Below are 23,120 nucleotides of genomic sequence, written 5' to 3'. Positions count from 1 at the left end.
CTCCACTCAAAAATGTGTTTTTCTTCTTGTTCCTACAGTTGGATGTTTGAGTTTCACTGTGCATAATGATGTGTGTGCTGCCTAAAGTGGGAAGTTTCTCTGTGCTCATTAGAAAATCCAGTTTTAAGGGGCATGATTTTTGACATCACAAATAATTTGGAAGCCAATCCTGGTCCAATTTTTAACTTACACAAAGTGTGATGTGGAACCTTGAAGCCTCAAAGTGCACATACACTGAAAATGGACTTTACAGTGTAGTAGTAGGAGACATCTTGTGTTCAGCAGTTAAACTTCTGAAACAAATATACATTTGCATATTTATAGATGCTGGAATTTTTAATAAGGGAGAAAGAATAGATGTCATTTAAAGGATTTTAAGAAGATTACTGAAGGTTTTTGTGTAAAAATCATATCAGACCCAAATTATTATTCAAAGTAGAGTGTTTTATATACATATTAAAGCGTTTCTGGATGGATGATTGAACACTAAAGTGATATATAACTTTACATTGATACACACAGAACAGCAGACCAGAATTTCGGTGACGCCTCCGGGAGGTCACGTTGTGTGTCAGTGTCTCGTGACGCTGCCGAGAGGCGGGTTATCAACAACAGAGTCGGTCTGTGGAGGTAACGCGGACAGAGCTCGAGTGTTGTTTTGAATTTGCTAGAAGACAGCACCGACTGGAGGGGGGTAGGGCCTGTGGATAAGATGGCGGATGTAGAAGGCGATGAAACTCGGTCGGCTCTCCCTTCTTCGTCCCGTAACGGCCCGGTTGTCGGTTTGTCTGCGGGAACCGCGGGCCAGAACACGGCTATGGTAGCGTCGGGTCCACGGATGGTCAGGATTGTCAAGTCCGAATCGGGCTACGGTTTCAACGTTCGCGGTCAAGTTAGCGAAGGAGGACAGCTTCGGAGCATCAACGGGGAACTGTACGCTCCCCTTCAGCATGTCAGCGCTGTTTTGCCCGGAGGTGCGGCAGACCGAGCCGGGATAGCGAAGGGTGACCGGATCCTGGAGGTGTAAGTCAGCTTCTCTCTTTTCACCTGAAGCCAGGTAGTTAGCAAGTAACGCTAGCTACCCAATTTAGCTGTTGATCCATTTTCAAGCATTAGCCATCTTCAAGGTATGCGTCACTTGTCTGTTATGATAACACAAGTAGGCGTTTGCTTAGATAACTAGTTATTTGTCTAACCAAAGTTATTTTTTTAACGTTACTAAGGGAAAGCTATCTAAATATGTTGTAGTGTAGCAACACCAAGCTAATGCTAGTGAGCAGCGGTTAGTAGAAAGCTAACCAGCTTACATAAGTTGGACAACAGGCTGTGCATGTTGATTAGCTTTAGCCAGATAGCTAACCAGGTAGCTACCGTCTTGTTTGCTATCCCTGTTTGCGCAGTGCCTGTTTCAGCATGCTTTTGAGGACGAAATTCAAGTGACAGTCTTGTTGACATTGCATTGTCATATGAATAATAGTGGGGATGTGTATTATGACCCTGCCCGAAGACAGTGGATGGCAGTGTTGTCGCTCAAATTCAACATCATATATTGTGAGGTTGTGTGCGCTTCTTGTCTTGACGAGACACCGTTTGACAGACCAGCCGATCTGTTATAGTTACACAGGACAGTTGCAGGTGCTGTCCTTTGTTTTTATGCTTTATCCCATTCAGTATGCTTGAGTGGTTTTGATATATGTATAACTGGATGCCGGTGACATCTTGCAGAGGTTTTTTTGTTTTGTTATGTTTTGTCGAGCTCTGTAGATCAGTAAAGGAAAGGAGCGAGTGAGCTATCAGTCAGCCAGTCAGCCTTTGATACTTAATGTACAATCTTGTTTTATAGCCTTTAGCCTTCAGTAGATATGTGGCAATTAGTTTTAAAGGGATATGTCCACATATAGCCTTCCTTAGTTCCTATTTGCAGACTTCTAATAATAACAGCCTCAAACACTCCCAGGTGTGCAAATGCTAAAAATGTTAATAAACAGTGGTGTACAATTACTATATATCATATGTTTGTTAGAAGACCGTGTGTATTTGTGGCCTAGGTTAAGTGTCAGTATGACGTTTGAGCGTTGAAAACATGCTAATGTAAACTGTGAACTGGATGAGCTCAACTCAGAGAAAGGGAGAAGAGAAACAGAGAACAAGGAACACTGGTTATAATACCACTTGCTGAGGCATCAAAAAAGTCCCCCCCCCCCCAACCCCCACCCCTCCAGCCTGTGTTTTCTCAGTTGCAACTGTTAAATCTCTCTCTGGTCATATGACAGGACCTGTAGATATCATGTGATTTATTAACCAGCTTGGCCATTTTGCGAAAACACAAAAGAATCATACAGATAAGTATGTCATAACTCAGTGTTTTACTTAAAAGTTTTAGGAACATGGAAAGGGAACAATATGTTTTAATGGTGATAACCAGCTTAAGTATAGTATTTCTTAATTCTTTCTACTTATTACTGTCTGAGTGTGGTTTTTGTAGAACATCAGATTTTTCATAGTCAGACTATGAAGGAAATTATCATTGTCATTAAAAATGACCTTGTTGTTCAGCTTTAATCATTTATTTTTTAAATTTTTGATCAAGCATTTAAATATGATATTCTGTGAATATCAAAATACCCACAATGTAAAGAGCTGCTTGATTTTCTCCATTTCAGTTATGTGTTGTTGTTTTTTTAATGATTGTCAGACATCACTTTAGGTTCTGGTAACTTTTGAAAGGCATTTATCAGTATTTGTGATCATTTATTAACTAAACATTTCAATAAAACATAATCACTACATTAATTGATAAAAAATAAAAAAAATTACTGATAACTAAATGGGAGCACCGCTACTTCACTGTTAACATTGCTTAATTTCTGTCTTAACCTAATTCACATTCTACCAACTCCCTTTGTTGCTGATCACCAACTGAGACGTCGCTCTGGCTGACACCGCTATGTTTCTGTTTTGTCTAACAAGAGGATGATGGGATCAGAGTAGTGGAGAGGGAGAGCTTTATCTTCACCTTTTTGGTCACCTCCTACCCCCCCCCCAATTTCGCTGTTCAGTTGAACAACTCAGAGGAATGCCGTCACGTCGATCTCTACTCCCACAAAACAATACACCGGCTCTTCCCGTCTCCAACTGCTGACTTTATTCTCCACCACCCTCTTATATCAGTTTGTCTGATTATTTGATGCATGACACTACACTGATTAACAATACAAGGAAACATGGCCTATAGTTGACAAACCCATGCCCACAACTCTTGCTTACTCCCTCCTTTCCTGTGTCTGTCCCGCTGTTTCTCATAGGAAGATTAGCAAAGACACCTGATGCTGGTGCCATCTGGCCTCAGCAAAGCCAAGAAAGGAGGTGTATCACAGCACCAAAAGAAAGGGAGACATTAGAGCTGACCTGGTTATTCAGCCCTCCCATCATTGTGTTAATCAATGGAGGACGCTGACATTACCGCACACCACAATAGGACAATGCACAGGATGCATATTCGTAGCATAAATATTTTATCTGGTATCGCCCATGACATTAAAGATCCACATTTAATACAGTTTGTTTGTCAGGAGTGATTGTAAAATTAAGTGTTTCTGCTATTAGCTGTGTTCATTCAGCCACAGCAATCCCTGGCTTCATGGTAGTTTGCATAAAAATGATTACTCATTGACTTTTAATTGTGGGAAAAGAGAGCACCGGTATCGGATTTGGTATCTGCAGATAGCCTGAGTTGTGGTATCATTATTGGTAGAGAAAAAGTTGGATCAGTGCACCCCTAATTATTATTCCCACCAAAGATACTACCAGACTAGCATGGTAAATATCTGCTCAAGCTCTGCCGTGGTCAGTGCTGAATGCTTGATCTGTTTGCTCACGCAGGTCATAAAAACATATTAACATAAGTTGACCATGTGAAAGACACTGTGAAAAGACAGTTTCACAGCTCTTAGCTAATTATCTCTCCCTCCCTTCTTCCTCCACTTTTTCTCTTGCTTTCTCTTCCCTCCAGTAATGGGGTGAGTGTGGAGGGTGCCACTCATAAGCAAGTTGTGGACCTGATCCGCGCCGGAGAGAAGGAGCTGGTTCTGGCGGTGCTGTCTGTTCCGCCCCAGGAGGCTGATGGGTTGGAAGGCGGAGAGGATGTCCAACCCAACTATGACTACAGTGACAAGCAGGCCGTGCCCATTTCCATTCCCACATACAAACATGTAGAGCAGCACTCCGAGAGGTTTGTGGTGAGTGCAGATTTTACAGTTCACTTTGCCATTTTCTTTCTCAAAACAATGAAAAGACAATGGTGGCTACTCTCAAAACATCTCTCATATAAGTAGAAATTTATAGCTATTTCTGTGTTTGTATCACATAAAATGTCACTCTTTTTAGTCTGTCCTTCTACTCCTATTCACTCTGGCCTATCTGTCCTGTCTTTTTCTTAATGGCCATAGGTGTACAATGTGTATATGTCAGGCAGACAGCTGTGCTCAAAGCGCTACCGGGAGTTTGCCATCCTACACCAGAACTTGAAGAGGGAGTTTTCCAACTTCAACTTTCCAAAACTTCCTGGCAAATGGCCCTTCTCCCTTTCTGAACAGCAGCTAGATGCTCGTCGTAGAGGCCTGGAGGAATACCTTGAGCGAGGTAGGCGTTTTTTTTTCTTTTAAAGGTCACAAGCGACTTGTGTATTGATTTTCTGTATGGGCAAAGACAAAAGGATTTTCAAATACCATCAATATGTTGTTCAAGGGGAATTACGGCTCCATACTTCAACCTAGACCCACTGAAATCCGCGTGTACACACCAAGGGAAGAAATGGAAAGAAGAACAAAATAGGCCAAGCATTAGTTGTGACTGCGTGCAGTGGATGTGAATTTGTTTTTCTTTTTTTGTGTTGTCAAACAATTTTCCATTGTACATGGACAATACTGTTAATCTGAACACACAGGAGACTGAAGCAACATGACATTTAGCTGTCCTTTGTTTATTTGATTTACTTTGACCTCCCCTCTTTCTCTCCTTTCTCTTTCTTTGTATATATCTCTAGTTTGCTCCGTGCGGGTGATCGGTGAGAGTGACATCATGCAGGAGTTTCTCTCTGAATCAGATGAGGTATGCATCACATTTGTGCATGTAGCATTATCATTCCACTGTTCTTGGGTTATGCGATGTTGTCATTTCTATAATGGTTGTCAGTGTAATATGAATTGTATTAGATTTAAATTGAGCTATTTCTGCATGATTCTGCCCTTTCAAAAGTTGTAGCTTTGACTGGAAAAAAAAGTTTTCCTGCAAATCTTTCAAAACTTTCTCTGATGTACAACTTTTGTTTATTAAGACAGGGAATCGGCACACTGCACAGCACACAGTGCCTTGTTTATTACACTGCTAAATGTTGTTTCAATAGATAGATCAAAGTCAGTCGTTCATTTTTGCTATCCTAATTGAGGATATTAGGGATGTATTTGTCTGATATTCTGTATCTGAATTTGATCCTAATCATGGGGATTTTGGGGGAATTCTAAACTTAAAATTTAATTAGGAATATATCTATTTAATATCATTGAGTTTTTAGGTGTAAAAAAATAAGCTAATTGCCATTAAAAAAGCATCAGCTGTTATGGCAGTTGAGTTTAATTGCTTGAAAGTAGCTGGCTGGCAATCATATCTGTCTTGAGTTTCTTTTTAACAGGTAAGTGAAAACTGTTAAATAGTTAACTTGGTTGCACATGGAATAACAAAAGCTAAAATAAATACAATACTACTGATTTAATCTGGCACTTGAAGAAACACAAATGAGGGATTAGGATTACTCACAGATAGTTCTGGTTTAGTTATGTATTTTGTTTGTTTTGATAATCCTTAAGAACTTCATTCAATGCAAACATATGCATATATACAGGTTAGGTTTACAACAGTTCTCACCATATTTTGCTTTCTGTGCAGAACTACAATGGAGTAACAGATGTAGAACTGCGAATAGCCCTGCCAGACAAGACCACCATCTCTGTCAGAGTCCGCAAGAACAGCACCACAGACCAGGTGTACCAGGTAAAACCACACACATTACCCACATCTGCTTGAATATTTCCTTATTGTTTGGACATCTGCATCGTGCATCTGTAAATCAAATCTTGCCTGTTATTAAATGCATAATATAAATTTGGGGAAAATGTACATAATACAACAGTAAAATAAGGAAAAAACTAAGGTAAAACTAATGCAGGCAGACAGTTTTAAAGATAAATGTTCATGTTGCGGTCTATCATAAATTCTCAGAGTGTTTTTTGCATCGCTGACTCTGTATTGCTCTTCCTGCAGGCATTAGTGTTGAAGGTTGGAATGGACAGTATTATGGCCAGCTACTTTGCCCTTTTTGAAGTCATCAACCACTCGTTTGGTAAGAACTCTGTATTTGATGTTTTATCAGCATTTCACATGGTGATTTCACAGAGCACTTTCACATACTTTCATGTGTTTCATTTCAAAGCCCTCTCCACCCCCTCCGGGGTGAGTTCATCACATGACCACTATTTTTCTAAATTAAGACTTGTATCATGCAACTACTCAGTTTAAATACATTGAGCCTAAGGTTACATGTGCATTTTTGGACAAGGGCAGGTAATTTGGTACAGACTGGACTTCATTATTTTTCAAATAACTAAACACATCCCTCCTGCCCTTCATCCCCCTCCTCATCTCTCTTCTCCTTTCTATTTTTTTGTTCCAGTGCGGAAGCTGGCACCTAATGAGTTCCCCCACAAGCTTTATGTGCAGAACTACACGTCGGCAGTGCCTGGGACTTGCTTGGCGCTCCGCAAATGGTTGTTCAGCTTCCAGGAGGAGGAGTTGCTCAGAGACAACCCGCTGGCACTGCACTACTGCTTTCACCAGGTAATAACAACAATTGAATCCCACTTGCCATGGACTTAAGGGAACTCAACTAAACATTAGAGCTAGTGGATTTTTTTCCTTCAAGAGTTTATTTACTTCTTTCTGAGTTGAAGCACTGTTCAGACATGCATGGATGTTTCATCATTTTTTGGTCATGGATAGTTTCTGCCATAACCAGGGAAACATACTGTAACACCACATTGGCAGCCTGTCTGATTTTTGCACAACCCTTTTCCTGTTTACTATTTATATCAGTCCTCTGTGAATGTTTTTATTCTTTACCCTTTGCTGCCCTTTTGAACATATCCAGTCAGTGAACAAAAGGTTACTTTCCCAACATGCTATGACACTAACTGGGAATAGACATTAAAAGCAAGCCGTGAGCAGCACATAAGTGCTACTGAAGCATCCAGTCCGTTCAATGCACACCGACTCCTTTTGGCCGTCTCTGTCCTCAAAAGCAGCTGCCCTGTCATCAGCACAACGCCTGAGGCTTCAGTCATTCCCATTTCTGATAGTCCGTCTGGTGAAGCGGACTATCAGAACTTTACTATTTTTCAAGTAGGCTCCATGGGAAGTATACTGTAAGAAAACGGGATTGGTTTCATTTATTGATTCATTGATTTTCCCTGCCTGAAATTTGCCTATAGTGAAATCAGAAAGCACACAGCAACTCTGGGGGCCTTGATCAATAATGATATATAGCACTAATAAGTACACAACGAACAAACTGTCTGTTTGTGGAAATAAGGCTTTACTAAGCCTGCCAGTGAAAAAAACACGAGGTCCTGTGGTGAGAAGCGTCACATGTCCGTGTCTCAGAAGTCAGTGTGGATTGATACATTTGATAAAATGGAGGCCTGTATGTTCTGTGAATTGGGAAACATCAAAAATGCCTCTGAGGCTTCTGGTGTGGACTTCCCATAACACAAGCAAATAATGGCTTAGCACTAGTTGAATTCTTGCTGGCTTGGAGTGCATAGGTAAATAATTGATTACGATAACAGCTTATTATTTGGTGTTTACTCAGGCCAGTAACTGAAATACTCCCTAAAATAGATCCTGAACAAAATATCCCAGTCAGGAAGTCCTACAAATGATCAAGAATTGAAATCAGTGTTGAGAATTTCCACCAGGTTCTTTTTTAAGACAACAGAGGAACTTGAATATTATTAAAGCTAGCAAAACTCCCTCACAATTTTTGAAGTACAAAGTGTGAACTGGAAAATTAATCCTCTAATACAAATGCACTAAAAATAGCCATTGCAGCAGCAGCAGCAGCAGCAGCAGCAGCCTACAGGCTAGGCTGTGCGTTGACCAATAAAGGTCACTACCTGAAGCATTTCAGGCATGTGAGGTTCAGCAGTGACCTATTAAAACTCTAATTTCTAACAGCACATTCAGCACATGTAGATGCCTGCATTTCTGACAAGCATGAAAATACTCAAAATGTACACAATTATTTCTGCCATTGAGGGATCTCAGAATATTTTCCTGCTAAATCCCTTTAATGGATAATCATTTTTATTCTGTGACCTCAAATGATAAATGGTGTTGTATCTCTACAAGCCACCCTAACCCCCATCTACCCCACCCCCCTGTCTGTCTAGGCACTGGATGATGTGAAGAAGGGATTCATAAAAACAGAGGACAAATCCTACCAGCTGCAGAAACTGGCAGAGCAGCGCAAGATGGCCACGGTCAGTCCCACAGACCAGTCTTTGTTCAGGGAGGGGATTGGGATGACTCCACTCTTTGCCTGCTTACCAGAGCCATCACCAAAACGTTACCAAAGATGAACAGAAAAGGCAGAAACCCTTTCACATTTTAGAATAACACCGCCTATGGCATAAAAAAAGATAAAGCTGTTGAATTAAAATGGATGTTTGTAAAGGCTTCAGTGAGTGTGAGGACCACTGCAAATAAAGTTAAAACTCTATTCACAGCTATGTTGCCACCCTGGCTAAATGTTGAATTGACTAAATGGACAGCATTTATATAGCACTTTTATCCAAACTGCTTTACAATTTGGCTTTCATTCACCCATAAACACACACACACACACACTGATGGCAGCTGGCTACCTTTCAAGCCACTGGCCTAACAACACCCAGGAGCAATTTGGAGTGTCTTACTCAAGGACACTTGGACTTATGGACAGGAGGAGCAAGGGATCAAACCACTGACCCTGTCATTTGGCTACATGCACCCTTACCTGTGTCTCTTGAATGCTCACTGCTGAACAGTTTTTGTACATTAAAATTGTGGTGTGCCTTTCTAACAGCACACAACAACAAAAATGTTATGTCTTAAAGCAGCAGTATCTCTTTAATAAACTGAAATACTCTTACAAATATGCCAGTATTGGTAATGAATTAAGAGTAGTTAGGGTTAGTGAAGAAATCTGATTAGTGTCCAAGTGCATGTTAACTGGCGTTTTAATCAAGTCTTATAAACGTGTAATCTGATTTTCTGCCTCAATCTGATTGCTCACAGTAAGCTTGAGTTTTGTAGTGCAATAGTCACTGATGTGTGCGTGTGTGTGTGTGTGTGTGTGCTTCATCAAACCTCTGTATGTTAGTACCTGAGCCTGTTGCGGTCATGTGAGGGGTACAACGAGGTGACGTTCCCCCACTGCCCTTGTGACTCCAGGAGGAAGGGACACGTCATCACAGCGATCAGCATCCATCACTTCAAGCTGCATGCTTGCACCGAGGACGGCACACTGGAGGTGAGTCTATTTTTTTGCTTGTGGGTGTGACACCAGACACTGAATTGTTAGAACTTACCTACTGTCAACTCCGCCCATCCCTCAGAACCAGGTGATAGCTTTTGAGTGGGGGGAGATGCAGCGCTGGGACACTGACGAGGAGGGGATGGCTTTCTGTTTCGAGTACGCCAGAGGAGAGAAGAAACCTCGCTGGGTCAAGATCTTCACTCCATACGTGAGTGTACACACACCTGCACCACTGTAAGATGAGTTTAGCACTTCTATTATATTTATGTATTCATTTGTTCAGTCAGGAATTTGCTGTTTTAGGGTGACATACTGTGATTTTTTACAAGAGGAAGTTGTAAAATTCCATCAACACTCTATAACACATGCATGAATTAATAACATAATGTAATTAAAGCAGTAGTGAGAAGGAGCAAAGGCCGCAGGTGAATGGCTCCTTGTCATATTAACTTTGTACAGCGAAGGTGCTGTAACTAAAGACTGAATAACTTTTTTTTGTTTTGCTTTTTTTTCCCCCCAGTTCAACTACATGCATGAGTGCTTTGAGCGGGTCTTTTGTGAGCTGAAGTGGAGGAAACAGGTACAGACCACTCCTTTCCTCTTTCATTCTGGAAGGCACATGACTCCATGCCAAGTCATGAAAGTCTAAACTTAGCTTATTATTACGTTTATCTCAACAAATGCAATAAGCCACTAACTTTTTTTATGGGTTATTTCAGGCTTTTGAGTGTGATTTTTTTTTTTTTAACTGTTTGTTCAGGTTGAGGAAGAAGCATCTGACAAAGACAACAAAAACTGCAGTAACACTGGTAAGCTTTTCTTGTGTATTTTTTGTCCTAAATACAAAACAATATTATTCTTAGTAACACTTGGTAAAACAACACCAGCACTGAAGAGTTTGAGGCAAGATTTCAAATAGGGGAAATCATAAAGGAATATGTATTCAGATGTGGTACTGTGGTACCATGAATTATGCAAACATTTCCTGTCTGGCGAAAACTAAAACAGCAGGGGGAGGGAAAGGATTTCAAGTCTGCCACCTTCTTTTATTCCAATGTGTTTAAAGGAAAGAATATGTGTGAACGTTTATAAGTAACTTGTGTTCACTGACATTAAATCACTGCAGACCTACAAGGGCTGCATTCAGATACACTTGTATTGTTTTATTATCTCTTCCGTTCAGCTCCTATTGGCTCCTACAAGGCACTGAACAAAGTCATGGGGAAACTACAAAACAGAGGAAAGGCTGCATTTTTGTAGACAGTTCACCCCAGTTTCACAGTATTTTTTCAACACCTTAGGAGAGAGTAAATTCTCCTCCGGTGCTGTCAGATATCTGCGAGAAAACAATACTGGTGTATTTGTGCATACAGGAAGAAAAAGGCAATTAGAATAGATGCATGTATAGACATGTGACTTGCTATCAGAGCCATCTCAAAGAGACCCACACAGTAGAGGGAAGTTGAAACTATTTGGCCCATGTGAGGCAGCACGAGACCAGCAATACAAGTATGTCGACAAACAACTGCGAGGCATGAGGACGAGTGAGCAAACTTTTGGAGTTACAGGAAAGGAGACAGATAAAGAACAACTAAGAAGGTTGAGGACTTCAGAGTCATCCAGACACAAGACGAGGGTTCAGAATGCTACAAAGGGAAAGTAGAAACTCAGGGACATCTGTGTTGTTTTCTGCCTGCATTTTCTTAAGTCACATTACATGCAAAAAGCCCATCATTCAGATTTGTCCCCTGAACCGTCTCTCTGTATTCCAGAGTATCTGCCTCCTCTGGAGACACAGCAGAAGGGATGGCGCCACCTAGGGGGGGAGATTGCGACTTCCTAAAACTATTGGTCATCACTCGAACTAGAATTGGTCCACTCGCATCATCACAGCCACCCCAGAGAGCGCCCATCGACAAAACACAGAACTGAGTGACAGACTGAGGCGATCCATGCCCCGAAAAACAAACTGGAATTGACCAATTTGGGAAATTGGAATAGTCACACTAAACCAAACCCAGGGATACACACAGCAAGAAGAGCAATGAAGGAAAATAAACAAAAGCCAACTTTCATGTCATTTACTAGATCTCCATAGCGTGTCTGTTGTTTTTCCTCCATGCATCCGCTCCGTGATGTGGGGCAGGACACAAGCAAAGTCTCGCTAGTGGTTGAGATGTAACACATACATGAAGTGTGTGACTGGTCGAGGTTACCACAGCACTGCGGGCATCATTTTTGCGCAAAGGAAGCACCTCGGTGAAACGCCACTTGATAAGGCAGCTGACATCCGGGATGGGACTGTGACGGTCAGTTCTCTTAACACGATCTGCTCGGTCTAAAGCCTTCAGCTTGGCCCTCCTCCGCTGAGCTAGAACTGAGACGATGGAGATGAAAATAAGAAGGGAGGGATACAGGAAAATGGGGTTCTCATGACTCTTTTCACAGGCAGTGATTACGAAAGAAAGCAAAATCTTTTGCTTTACACAGATGCTGGATATTAACAGAAAAATTATGTTTTCTATTTGTGGGGTCAGAAGTATTCTGTCTTTGTCAGAAAACACAGGCGATGCAAATGTAACTAACTGAAAACATATGGGGGACATGTTCATAATTATGTGTATGTTTAACAAACTTATTTCTGATAAAATATAGATTAATATAAGACCTATAATAATTGGTTTCTTGATCTAACACAATGAAATACTAACTCACTTGCATTCAAGCGGCAACTAATCTCCATGTTTCACCTCGTCTTCTGGTCTAACTACTTCAGAACGACGTCTGTTGGCAGTAAGCCATTAATGTCAGTATGGATATTTATCCCCCTTGCAAGTGTTTTGATTGTGGTGATTTTTGCAGAGCTTGGAAGTTGAGAGGAAGAGGCGTTCTCTTTCTCGACTTTGTGCAGGGATATCTCGAAAAAGAGGTTGTCAGGCTAAAGGGTTGATGTTTCTGAAATGACACGCGTTCCCCACGGGGGAATCTGACCAACTAATTGTGACTACAAGGACAAAACAAGAGAGTTTTTAAGAGTACGTCCATTGAGCTGCAGTTCTCTGAACAGGCAGCAGAGAGCAGCAGAGTGTAAGAGAGATTTAGTCGTAGGTTTTGAGCAGAGAGAGAGAAATCGTCTCAGAGCTTCTTAAAGAGTGATTCCCTCGGGCTTTGTAAGTCACCCACCAAAGTATCACTCCTCTGCAGTTTGTCCATTAACCACGTCGGGAGGACAGATGGTGTGCGCGTGCGTGTGTTGTACAGAGAGTGGATGGAGCATGAAGTTGTGTGACTGTGACCATAGCCATCAGCATACATAGCAATGCAGGCAGATGTCTGCCTCATAGTGCAACTAAATAGATACAGTATTAGTTGTGTGTGTTTATGCACATGACAAAAGATGATATGGCAGTTTTAGGGTTTTTACTTTTTTTTTTTTGGTTGTTTTTTTTAAGCAGCATTTCTTTTTTTTCATACAGAGAAAACAGGTTTATTTGAGGGTTCATTGTCTCACTTTAAATGTGTAGAACACATAGTTTAGTAAAGGTTTACATCCTGACAGAAAATGGAGACATTGTGCAGAAATGTATTGATTTTTTTACCTAAATGCAATAGAGTTTTGTTTATCCCACTAAGGGCTAGAAGTTAATCTCGGCTGATTCATTACTGACTGATCCTTGTGTTCTGCTCGCCTTCTGGCAGCGACCAATAACCTGAATCTGATGTGTCATGTTAGTTCACTTTTTTATTCACATTGACTTTCAGAGCTCAAGTACAAGTTTCACCTGAATTCATTTTACAGTTGAGCTTAGTTCTCGCTTCAATACATTTTTATTTCATGCTGAGATATATTCATAATTTGCTTTCAATCAGTTACCTTGGAGCATGCTTTTCTGTGTGTGTGTGTGTGTGTGTGCTGTTTGTGTGTGTGTGTGTCCTCTGTGTTTTATCATTGACATTGCTGATAAGCTTTTAGGCTCTGATTGGACGTGTCTGATGAGCTGTCGGCGTGCGAGGCAGCAAATGAAGATGGGGTTTTATATCTGTTCGACAATGGAGACGCCAGACAGATGGAGACAAATGGGAGGCGTCTCCTATTGTCTAGCTAACATTCACAGCCTCTCCCATGCTTTTTCAGCATAACACACACACACACACACACATCCCTGTCTCCCTGCACCTCTATCTTTGTGGTCTGTCAAAATTGTTAAGCAACATCACAAGATATTTTGCTATTTGTCATCCAGTTGTTGCCTGTGTTACACAACATCCTATAGCAATACATACCATACTGTAGTAGCATACTGTGTGTTTTACTCACACACACCACAGATAGCTGGATTGAGAAAAAAAAAAGGGTGCAATGTGCATTGGATTGCAGGATGGTCATTTTGACAGCCAAAGTAATAGCCAATTTAGAGATGGATGACATAAGAATTGGAGGTGCTCGACCATGACGTGTTTTTTGTATGTTTTTTTATAAGCTATAGAGCCAGAGGCAGATAGAGATTGTGTGTTTGTGTGTGTTGGCTTGTCTGTCCTGTGCTCTTACTCTCTCCAGGTTGGTCTCCCATCATCACAAGGGGATGTGGTTGCCGTGGCAGCACCACATTGGCTTAACATGCTCAGTACAGCCTCAGTTCCTTTTATTCCCGTCAGCCGACGGACTCACTCCTCCCAATAATGTATTCAAAGCAGTGTTTTTTACTGTTTGATGTTTGTTCTCTGTCCCTGTGGTTTGTGCTGCTGTGAATAGGCTTTTAGAAAGCTGCTGGGTTTTTTTTTTTTGTTTTGTTTTGTTTATTTTTGTGTCTCAGTTTGTCTCGTCTGCGCCAGGTGCCATCTTATGCTCAGTCTCAGTCACAGGCAGGTGTGCGTACTGTCAGTTGTCGTCCGTTTCAGCCATCAGTGAGGTAAATGTCATAGTAACAGTGTTCAGGTGAAAGCCGAGAGATGACAAGAATGTTAATAAGCACGTCTTTGTACGGGTTGACCCATGTTTGATATTTTTCGTTTGTCAGTGTACGCTGTGCTGTGTGTGCTGTGTACGACTCTTTATAAAAAGGAGAATGAATTTCACACAGATGAAAAGAATGTTGGTTTGCACCACAAACACGGCGGCAGTAGAATACGAGATGGACAGATCCATGCGTGGACAGCACGTGAGGCTCAGAAAGTTTGTGTTCATCACGACGGCCACTGAAATGCTCATCTTAAATGATGGTGTTGCTATAGTAACACACCAGTTTCCTGGAGTCTCGTGTGTTAATTCGGCGCTGATTTCCATAACATAATTCAGCGGCAGATATCTTAAAAGATTTTCAATGTTATTTCTACAGCATTTCACAAGGCTCCTGACTCCAATGTTTGAAGTGGTGTTTATGAGGCCGCTCAGTCAGTCTCCTCTCTTTTGACACTGTTGATTCAGTCAGAGCCGCTACGCTAGTCTCAGCAGCAATGCTTTTGTGTAGACCTGATTATTCGTCGACCTCTGGAACACACCTCCCACTCAGAGGGCCTTAGCTGCTGGCTTTCCCCGTGTCAGCTGACGTGTCCTACCTATGACAAATACGAAAGGTGGATGTAAGTGCTGTTTAAAAAAGTGTTAGCCTTTGTGTAATTAATTTCTGTTCATTGCTTTGAAACACACAGGGCTTTTCCATGGCAAGTAGGCAGTGACATGAATTAATTAAAAACATAAGCCTTGTTTGTTTGTCTATTACATAACCTGTAAATAGTTGTTTTAAAAAGAAAAAGAGGATATCCTTTGGACAAAATGCACTCTTGTTTCTCCAACTCGAAAACTTTTATTTATTTAAGCAGAAATTATACAGATTGGGGAAATGATGGTGTACAACACTAGAGCCACCGTCGATCATTAATTTTGTGTGTGGTGAATGGCTACATGGAGGATTAGCTAACTACCGTACACAATGAACCAAGCTGTTTTAAAAGAGAAGCAGTGTCACATTTACTAAGTGTCTAAAGACATCAATTAACACCTGACGCTGAACTAGGCTACAAAATGGAGAGTTTTATATCTTAAAAAAAACAAAAACAAATGAAGGTTTACTAACCAATATAAGAAAAAGGATAAAAAAGGTTTGAACATGTTGTGTAGAGTAATAAATTGTAACAATATTTTAAATAAAGTTATATATTGGGAAAAATGCTGTTGGTCTACATTTATTTACTCCCTTTTGGACATAAAGTGAACTGTAAACATTTTTTTTTATGTCTGCAGTAATCTGAATTAGCTTCCAGGAGGCTTTCCACCAGCTCTTAAATGATAAAGCACTCAGGTTGTGTTTATCAATGTATGGATTTTGTTCCTGTCCAGCGGGACCAAGCCAATGTCAAGAAATGTCTTCCTATAATGACATAAAGTGATAAAGCAACAGAAGTGCTCATCTGGGGCCAATTAACTTCTTGAAAAGACCAGATGAGTGCACCTACGGTAATAAGGTTTTAACGTCTTCTTAAATTTGAATTGGTCAAAATGTTACAGCCGTGCTGAATAAATTGCTTTAATGAATGTTTCTTTTGGGAGGTGCCAAGCAAGGTGACGGCACATTTTAAACACTTCTTCAGTCTCAAGGTCTTCTCTAACCGCCTCCCGCTCGGAGAGACAAGTCTTTGTGCATGTGTGGGAGGCGTTTATGTGAATGTAGTTCATATTAAGTTGCTGGTGGTAGTGTTAAGTTCAGAGCAAAACTGTCAAGGGGCTGGAGCTAATTTGAAAGGCTATTTTTGTTTTTCTCAACACGTCTAACTGCACTGTACAGCATGCTGGATGAGAAATGAAGGAAGGAAGGATGGATGATCATGACAAGGAATAGATGTGACAGTTTGCTGGCAGGACTTCAGTATCTCCCCTCACCACCAAAAAAGGTCTGAGACAAATTGAAAGCATAATATCTATTGTCTGGCACTATACAAATGACAGAGCGGTGCTTGAGGCTTGATTAGTAGTTTTCTCATTTATGGTTGGCAGTGGCATATGCTTTACTTTCTCTTAGTCCACTGCATTACTGGTTATGATTGTTTACTAATCAACCTCTTTTGAAATATTCATATTTCCTGCATAAAAAACAGCCCCAGGTCTGCAAGAAAGCGAATAGTGTCATACGGTACATAACAGTTCCCATGGCATGGAGCACCGACGCTAATAAAAGGTCCACAGACACATTATTCTAGCATATGAACCGGCACAGTGACATTTTGATGGTCACATGCTGTACAGATCTTTATGTTGTTCACTGTGCTGCGCGGAAGCTGTTGCAGTCCGTAGGGAGATTGTGGGAAACTGAGGTGAGGCATAATTCAAACCAAAAATACGAGTCCTGTTAATGCATCCTATGGAACCAAGCCCATAAAATGTTGTGTGCATTGGCACAGTCGAGGTGAAAATACTCATCTCATTAGCGCTGTCTCACGTAGGCGCTGTGTGCTAACTGCAGGCTGCCACCCTGACTTCACCACCTCTCCTCACTTTCCATTTTTCTCATGTCAAACTAGGAGAAAAGATAGTTGCTGGTTTAAAGTTTCTTACTGTATGATCGATTAGGTTTGACTATTGACTAATTCTGAATCCTCAGCTTAGTATCAGCATATATAGTATTAATACTTTGAACTGTAAATCAGAAAATCAGTGCTTACTGGCATTGTGAAGTGCATTTACACAATGCTGGTATTAAAGGGACCATATCCACCTTTTCCACAAGTTAACACAATTCCCCGAGGTCTTAATAAAATGTATTTGACATGCTTTGGTCAAAATACCACAAGAACTGCAGCGGTCTTCTCATCCTGTGTAAACAGCTATGTTCAGAACGGCTGGTTTGAGTGCCTGTCCCGTCCACCTCACCCCCCTCTTCTGCAGGGTGTGTCGGCTACCATGGCAACTGTTGAATGTGAACCTTAGAGAAACATGGCTGTCAGACAAAACAGCGATGCAGCCAACACACCAAACGCCTTGCATTACTTGCATGAGTTTGACCGTGGAATCATTTGTGTTTTCGCCTCAAACAGCCCAGCGAGCAATGGCAGGCAGCCAACTAGTCCCCTGCTAGTGCAGTGATGTTACTGAAGCTCAGCCTGAATGAACCCTGAGTAAACTTAGATTTTGCTGTGATTTAATTGCAATAAAGAGATCAAAAGGATGTTGAAATAACTGCATCATCATGCCGATTTGTAAGAAGTTTGAATTCATGCTTTGCTCAGGTCTGTCCGCAAGACGACAAGCAAACAACTTTTAAAATGCTCGTCTTCAGAATAGAGTTCAGATCAATCAGGGCTATGATAACATTGTAGCTGCTGCATCCACACTCAAAATAACAACATCTAAAGGCATAAATACAGCAGCAACGTTATTGTTTATACACATAGATATCTACATACTGTGTAACTTTAAAATTATAGAAACTTACCGGAATTTAAGATATCTATTATTGATAACAGCATCTGAGGTGGCGTGTGACTCCGGTGTTAGTTTAGTTCCAGCTAGGCTGAGAAGCAAGTTCGAAGATAAATCCACTTAATCTCAAAAGTTTAAAAAATAAACTGCTCCGGATCAGAGCAGAATTGGGTGTTTATTCCTTGATAAGATGAATCAGGAGCAGCAGTAACACAGGACTCTCTGGCTCTGCTACTCGGCTCTCTCCTCCAGAGCTGGCCGGCGCTCAGCAGCCATCTGTCGGCAAACAGCAGCTCTGTCCCCAGGTCCAGCCCCACGATACACGAATATTTCGCCCATAGCTTAGCTTAGTTTAGCTTAGCTTAGTTTACTGGGTAGTGGCCAGCGCTTGCGAGAAAAACATGGCGGATCTCAGGAAATTTAGTGGGTGGAGACTCAGATAGAGGCATGGATGTGGGGGGTGATACAATTTCGATGAAGCCCCAAGTGACGCAAGACGGGGCATTAAATCTGAATTGCTTGCTGAATCAAGAGTACAGAGCAAGCAGCCCACACCAAATGCACTGAGTTGTCTTATTTCACAGTTTGTGTGTTAGTTGGCACATCAGAGACCCAAATATATACACACAAGAACTGAAAAAGTGAGTTTTTCATAATATGGCCTTTAATCACAAATTTGAGGTACTTGTGCTTTACTTATATTATACTTTAAGTCCATTACACTGTACTTTTTGCTCCACTTCATTTATTTAACAGCTGCTTTGTAGATGATGGATTCACATAAAAATACATAATCATGTTATTCATTATGCAACACTTTTATAGGTTTAACTACCCCTGAAATTAGGTAAATGAGCTCAATCTTAGCCAGCTAGAACATTAAAATGCTGATTACACATTTTTGCAACAATGATTATGATCCAATAATAGAATATATATATATATGTGTGTGTGTGTGTGTATATATATATATATATATCTTATATATATATAAAAATAATATTTCAAAGGTGCCATTGTGCAAATTTGAATTTTGCTGATAATTCTTAAGTGCTTTAACTTACAGATCATTTTAAATGTATGATTAGTAGGTTGATTCTAATGTAAAGAAGCATCTTTACATCTGAATCCCACCATTACTGGGACACCCTAATTAATACTAATTGAATTGACAGAAACTTAATCAGTAACTATTTTGATTATCAAATTGTCATTTGATTTTCTTTTCAAGCAGAAATTCAACAAATTTTCTGGTGCCAGCCCCTTAAATGTGAGGATTTGAGCATTTTCTCCAGTTTATATCATTGTTAATTTAATATCTTTGGGTTTTGGACTATTGATTGAAAAAAACAACACTTTTGAAGATGTGACCTTGAGCTTCAGAAAACTGAGAGACATTTTTCACAGTTTTCTAACATTTTAGACAAAAAGACTGATTAATCAAGAAAATAATCGGCAGATTAATAGTTGCAAAGAACAGTCTTAATCACGTGAAACTGGGTAAGATGGATCAACAGCCATTGATTGAACAGTTTAAACAGAAATTCAGCCCTTTTGTACATACACTCCTCTCCTGAGCATTCAACAGATATTAACTGTCAGGTTGGAATAATGTCATCATTGCCACAGAGTGGGTTGTTACCCAGTGGTCACACTTGAGGGAAAATGTGTTAAGTCCACTTAATGTCCACTTGTATTGAGGCTTCAGTGAAAACAGTGTGGGAGTCTCTCCAGCATGCCATTCCCAGTTTTACACTGAAGCAGCTGTGGTGGTCTTTTGCTGTTAGATTTATTCTTTGTCTGTCTTTTCTTGTGTGTTTATCCACTTTTCTAAGCTAATTGTTTTATTGTGTCTCTTCCTGCTCTGCATCTGAGAATAAAAAAGATAAATCTGGAATCTTAAAGAACGTTATATAACAAAAATTGTATAATTACGTAATGTATAATTAAAAGGCATAACAATTTCAAATCAAAACCCCTAATACCCTTCATGCATAGAAGCCCTGGATTATCCTTATTTGTTTTTTACCATTTTTAGTCTACTCATTTGAGTTGCACTGAATTGCAACATTCTCCAGAGAGGTGCAACTAAAGATAGGTTAGTTGTGTAAGATATAAATGTACCACAAATTGGAGTGGTGTGTCATGAGATCTCAATGCAATTTCATGCTTAACATTACTCAGAAACACTGCTTTAATTTGTGAAGTAGCTTCAAATTACATTTGCAGATATTCTTCACTGTTAAGTACAAAAAAACTTTCTTTTTTTAGTTGCAGGTTTTTGATGTGATTTACTGTAGCTCTATAATGGTGAAGAAGATGATAGGTGTCTAAAATAATGTGTAAAACAATAAGTGTCTGGATAAGACAGGCTGCATGACAATCCCAACCTCACTGGTTTCTATCAGGCGGATCCATCATATGACATAAAGGCACAAATAACAGCTCAGCTCACATGATGTTTTGCTCTCCTTCTGGCTCCACCATTGGACTTTGCACTGTTTAATGAAAAATAAAAAAAAAGACAAAGAGTTCACAGCCATGCTACTGTAGCGGTGTACTTCGGCACAGCTGTGCTTTGAGCTAATGGAAAATGTCAACATGCTTGCATTGACAATGCTAAGCTCGTATGTTTTTCATGTCCACCATCTTAGTTTAGCTTGTTTGCTAATTAGCACCAAACACAAGTTACATCTCAGGCTAATGGGAGTGTCATTAGTTTTGCAGGTATGTAGTCATAAATCAAAATATTGGAGAAATTAAAACATTGACCTTATGATGGCGGTAGATGAAACATTAAGGGATCACCAAAGTTATTACAATGAATCCTGAGGGGGACATGAATGTCTGTACCAGATTTAATGGCAATCCATCCAATAATTGTTAGGTCATCCATAGAGCCATGCCGGCATGGCTAAAAATAAGGGACAGATGAGTTCATTCTTCACAGTGCAAATGACTTAGATAAAACTTAATTTATCCCCTTGGGTTGGACTATTGTTGATATTTGTGAAAAACCTCATGTGTAAAGTTATTTTTAGCTTACTGTACCTTGACATGTTGGATGCATTTTATCCTAATATCTCAGTAAACGTCTAATCAGAGCACGATAGTTAGCTAGTAGAGAGCAACCAGCCACCCTTGACGTATTGGTTAAGAGGCCTGTGTTACTCAGGGCGGACACCTCGTCTCCACTTAACCTTGTGACCGCGGTGGCCCGGGCTGGTTAAACGGCAGTCGCTAAAGTGAGTGAATGTAGCGTGGCAGGATTAATCAAGCCTAACGACACATCTGTAGGTATGGCTTGCGGGGAGGAGTGAGCATCAATCACAATCTGTAGCATCTCTCTCCATCTCTCTCCCTCTATCCCTGCCTCTCGTCAGCTGTATCGACCAGTGCTTTGGGCCCTTGGTAATTAAAAAGCATTGATCGGCCTCAGCCGCAAGATGTTGGGATGCGATCTTGCAGCACAACACACTGTGGGGACCCTTTGAGAGCGCAGGTGTGCATGCACATAGGTGGGTGCATCTGAATATTTCCATATAGTGTATGTATGTAATTAGCATGTTGTTCAAGTGTTTAATGAGTGTTCCTTATATAACATCTGTTGCTGCATTTAGTCTTTTTTAGGGTTAACTTGCAGGTTTATTTCTGTTTAATTTGTATGCTTTGCAATGATGACATCCTTTTAGCTTACATATTGCCACCCCTTTTACACAGTCATAGAGCTGTGTGAGGTCTAATGTGCCTCCAATGAGATTCATTTGAATTACCCATCTGGTAAAATGGCTGAAGCCCGGGAGAAAGCTTTAGAGAACACTCTCTTATTAAGTTAGAATTGGGGTCGAAAAAAACAACAACAATTGATTGATTCTTTGCATACAATAAACCCAGCGGCTCTTCCTCCCCATGGACACACAGACATACACACATGCAGTCTTCTCACTTCTTCTCTCTCCTTTTATTCCATATGAGTGAACACAGTAAATCTAAGTGCTGCTAGATTGCTAGCGCTGCACATTTTTCAACCTCGGAGAGAAAGAGAGTTAGCCCGTTAAATAGGCAGCCTTGGCTGGGCTGAATAAGACCAGCACATTACTATAAATACACCCCTGACTCTTTACTCTGTCTGACACACTGACTGAGTGACACACTGAAGGCCACACGCCAACCACACCCCACCACGTACAGTTGCATGAAAATATGTTTCTAATTTCTGTTTATTTCCGTAGCATATATTTTCCCTTGAGGTGTGATATAGTGCTTTGGCCTTTCATTTGATGTCTGTGACTGAGTTATGCTTGTCTGAGCACCCATCTCCCCTGCCTCTGTCCCTCATAAATCCGATGAATTACCCAGTATGCCCCCTCTCTCCTCCATTAACCCTCCCCTCCTCTTCCTCCCATCCCATCCCATCCCCCCCTCCTCTTCTCTCCCTCTTCCTGAGCGAGTGATCAATTAAGGCCCCTGTCCAGCTCTCAGAGCGCGTCAGCACTTTCTCTCCTCCTCTTATTCCCTCCCTCTGTCATTTTTCTCTTCGTTTTGGGTGTTGGGCCAGCCACTGTCAAAACAGAGAGATAAGGAGCAGACCAAAGGTGGTAGAAAAAAGAGGGAATCCTTTATTTTCAGGATGAGAAATACAAGTGTTTCGTGTCAGTGTGTGCTGGAGGGAAAACATCCTTTTGCTCACCCCCTAGCAGGAAGTTTACTCTCTGCCTGCTAGGAGACGTGACTTTAGAGAAGAAGAGAAAGGAGACAGAGGATGAAGAGAGGTATAGAGATAAAGTGTGCAACTGCCTCTACACTCCATCAATTTACATGAGAAAACACGTGTATATGCATTTGAGACAGACAGCGTTGGTCAGGAATATAGTAAACATATTTGGTCCTTTTGGATCCTTGTGTAAAAGCAAATATTAAAGTAATAATCTGGAGGATTTTCATTTAAATAAATGTCTGTTATGTCACTAACTGTCACAGAATGAGGTAACACAATGGCAATTGAGCCTATGGCCCAGTGATGCAAGCCCTTGCATTTGCAGTATTATGAACTGGGTGTCGGCGGCGACATCCCTGGGA

The 23,120-nt window shown here is 40.8% G+C and overlaps 1 protein-coding gene across 3 annotated transcripts in view; it reads left to right on the top strand.

The window, feature by feature from the left end:
• Positions 1 to 598: 598 nt before the first annotated feature.
• The window catches only part of snx27a (sorting nexin 27a), a 48,208-nt gene continuing 25,686 nt past the window's right edge, over positions 599 to 23,120 (top strand). The window contains exons 1-13 of one of the 3 annotated variants that reach the window (XM_067612676.1): positions 599 to 1,023; positions 4,013 to 4,238; positions 4,449 to 4,641; positions 5,045 to 5,109; positions 5,944 to 6,048; positions 6,319 to 6,397; positions 6,728 to 6,891; positions 8,502 to 8,591; positions 9,473 to 9,622; positions 9,708 to 9,836; positions 10,149 to 10,208; positions 10,389 to 10,437; positions 10,812 to 11,366. In XM_067612676.1, coding sequence (XP_067468777.1) covers positions 713 to 1,023; positions 4,013 to 4,238; positions 4,449 to 4,641; positions 5,045 to 5,109; positions 5,944 to 6,048; positions 6,319 to 6,397; positions 6,728 to 6,891; positions 8,502 to 8,591; positions 9,473 to 9,622; positions 9,708 to 9,836; positions 10,149 to 10,208; positions 10,389 to 10,437; positions 10,812 to 10,888 — 1,698 coding nt within the window. In that variant the 5' untranslated portion in view covers positions 599 to 712 and the 3' untranslated portion in view covers positions 10,889 to 11,366. Of the gene's footprint in view, positions 1,024 to 4,012; positions 4,239 to 4,448; positions 4,642 to 5,044; positions 5,110 to 5,943; positions 6,049 to 6,318; positions 6,398 to 6,727; positions 6,892 to 8,501; positions 8,592 to 9,472; positions 9,623 to 9,707; positions 9,837 to 10,148; positions 10,209 to 10,388; positions 10,438 to 10,811; positions 11,367 to 11,400; positions 15,769 to 23,120 lie in introns of those variants that run through there. The other 2 variants (XM_067612677.1, XM_067612678.1) reach the window with 2 other exon arrangements.

Source organism: Thunnus thynnus, chromosome 15 (genome assembly GCF_963924715.1).
Source record: "Thunnus thynnus chromosome 15, fThuThy2.1, whole genome shotgun sequence".
Classification (NCBI taxonomy): Eukaryota; Metazoa; Chordata; class Actinopteri; order Scombriformes; family Scombridae; genus Thunnus; species Thunnus thynnus.
Note: the sequence above shows the minus strand (reverse complement) of the source record. Positions and strands in the feature narration are given on the sequence as shown.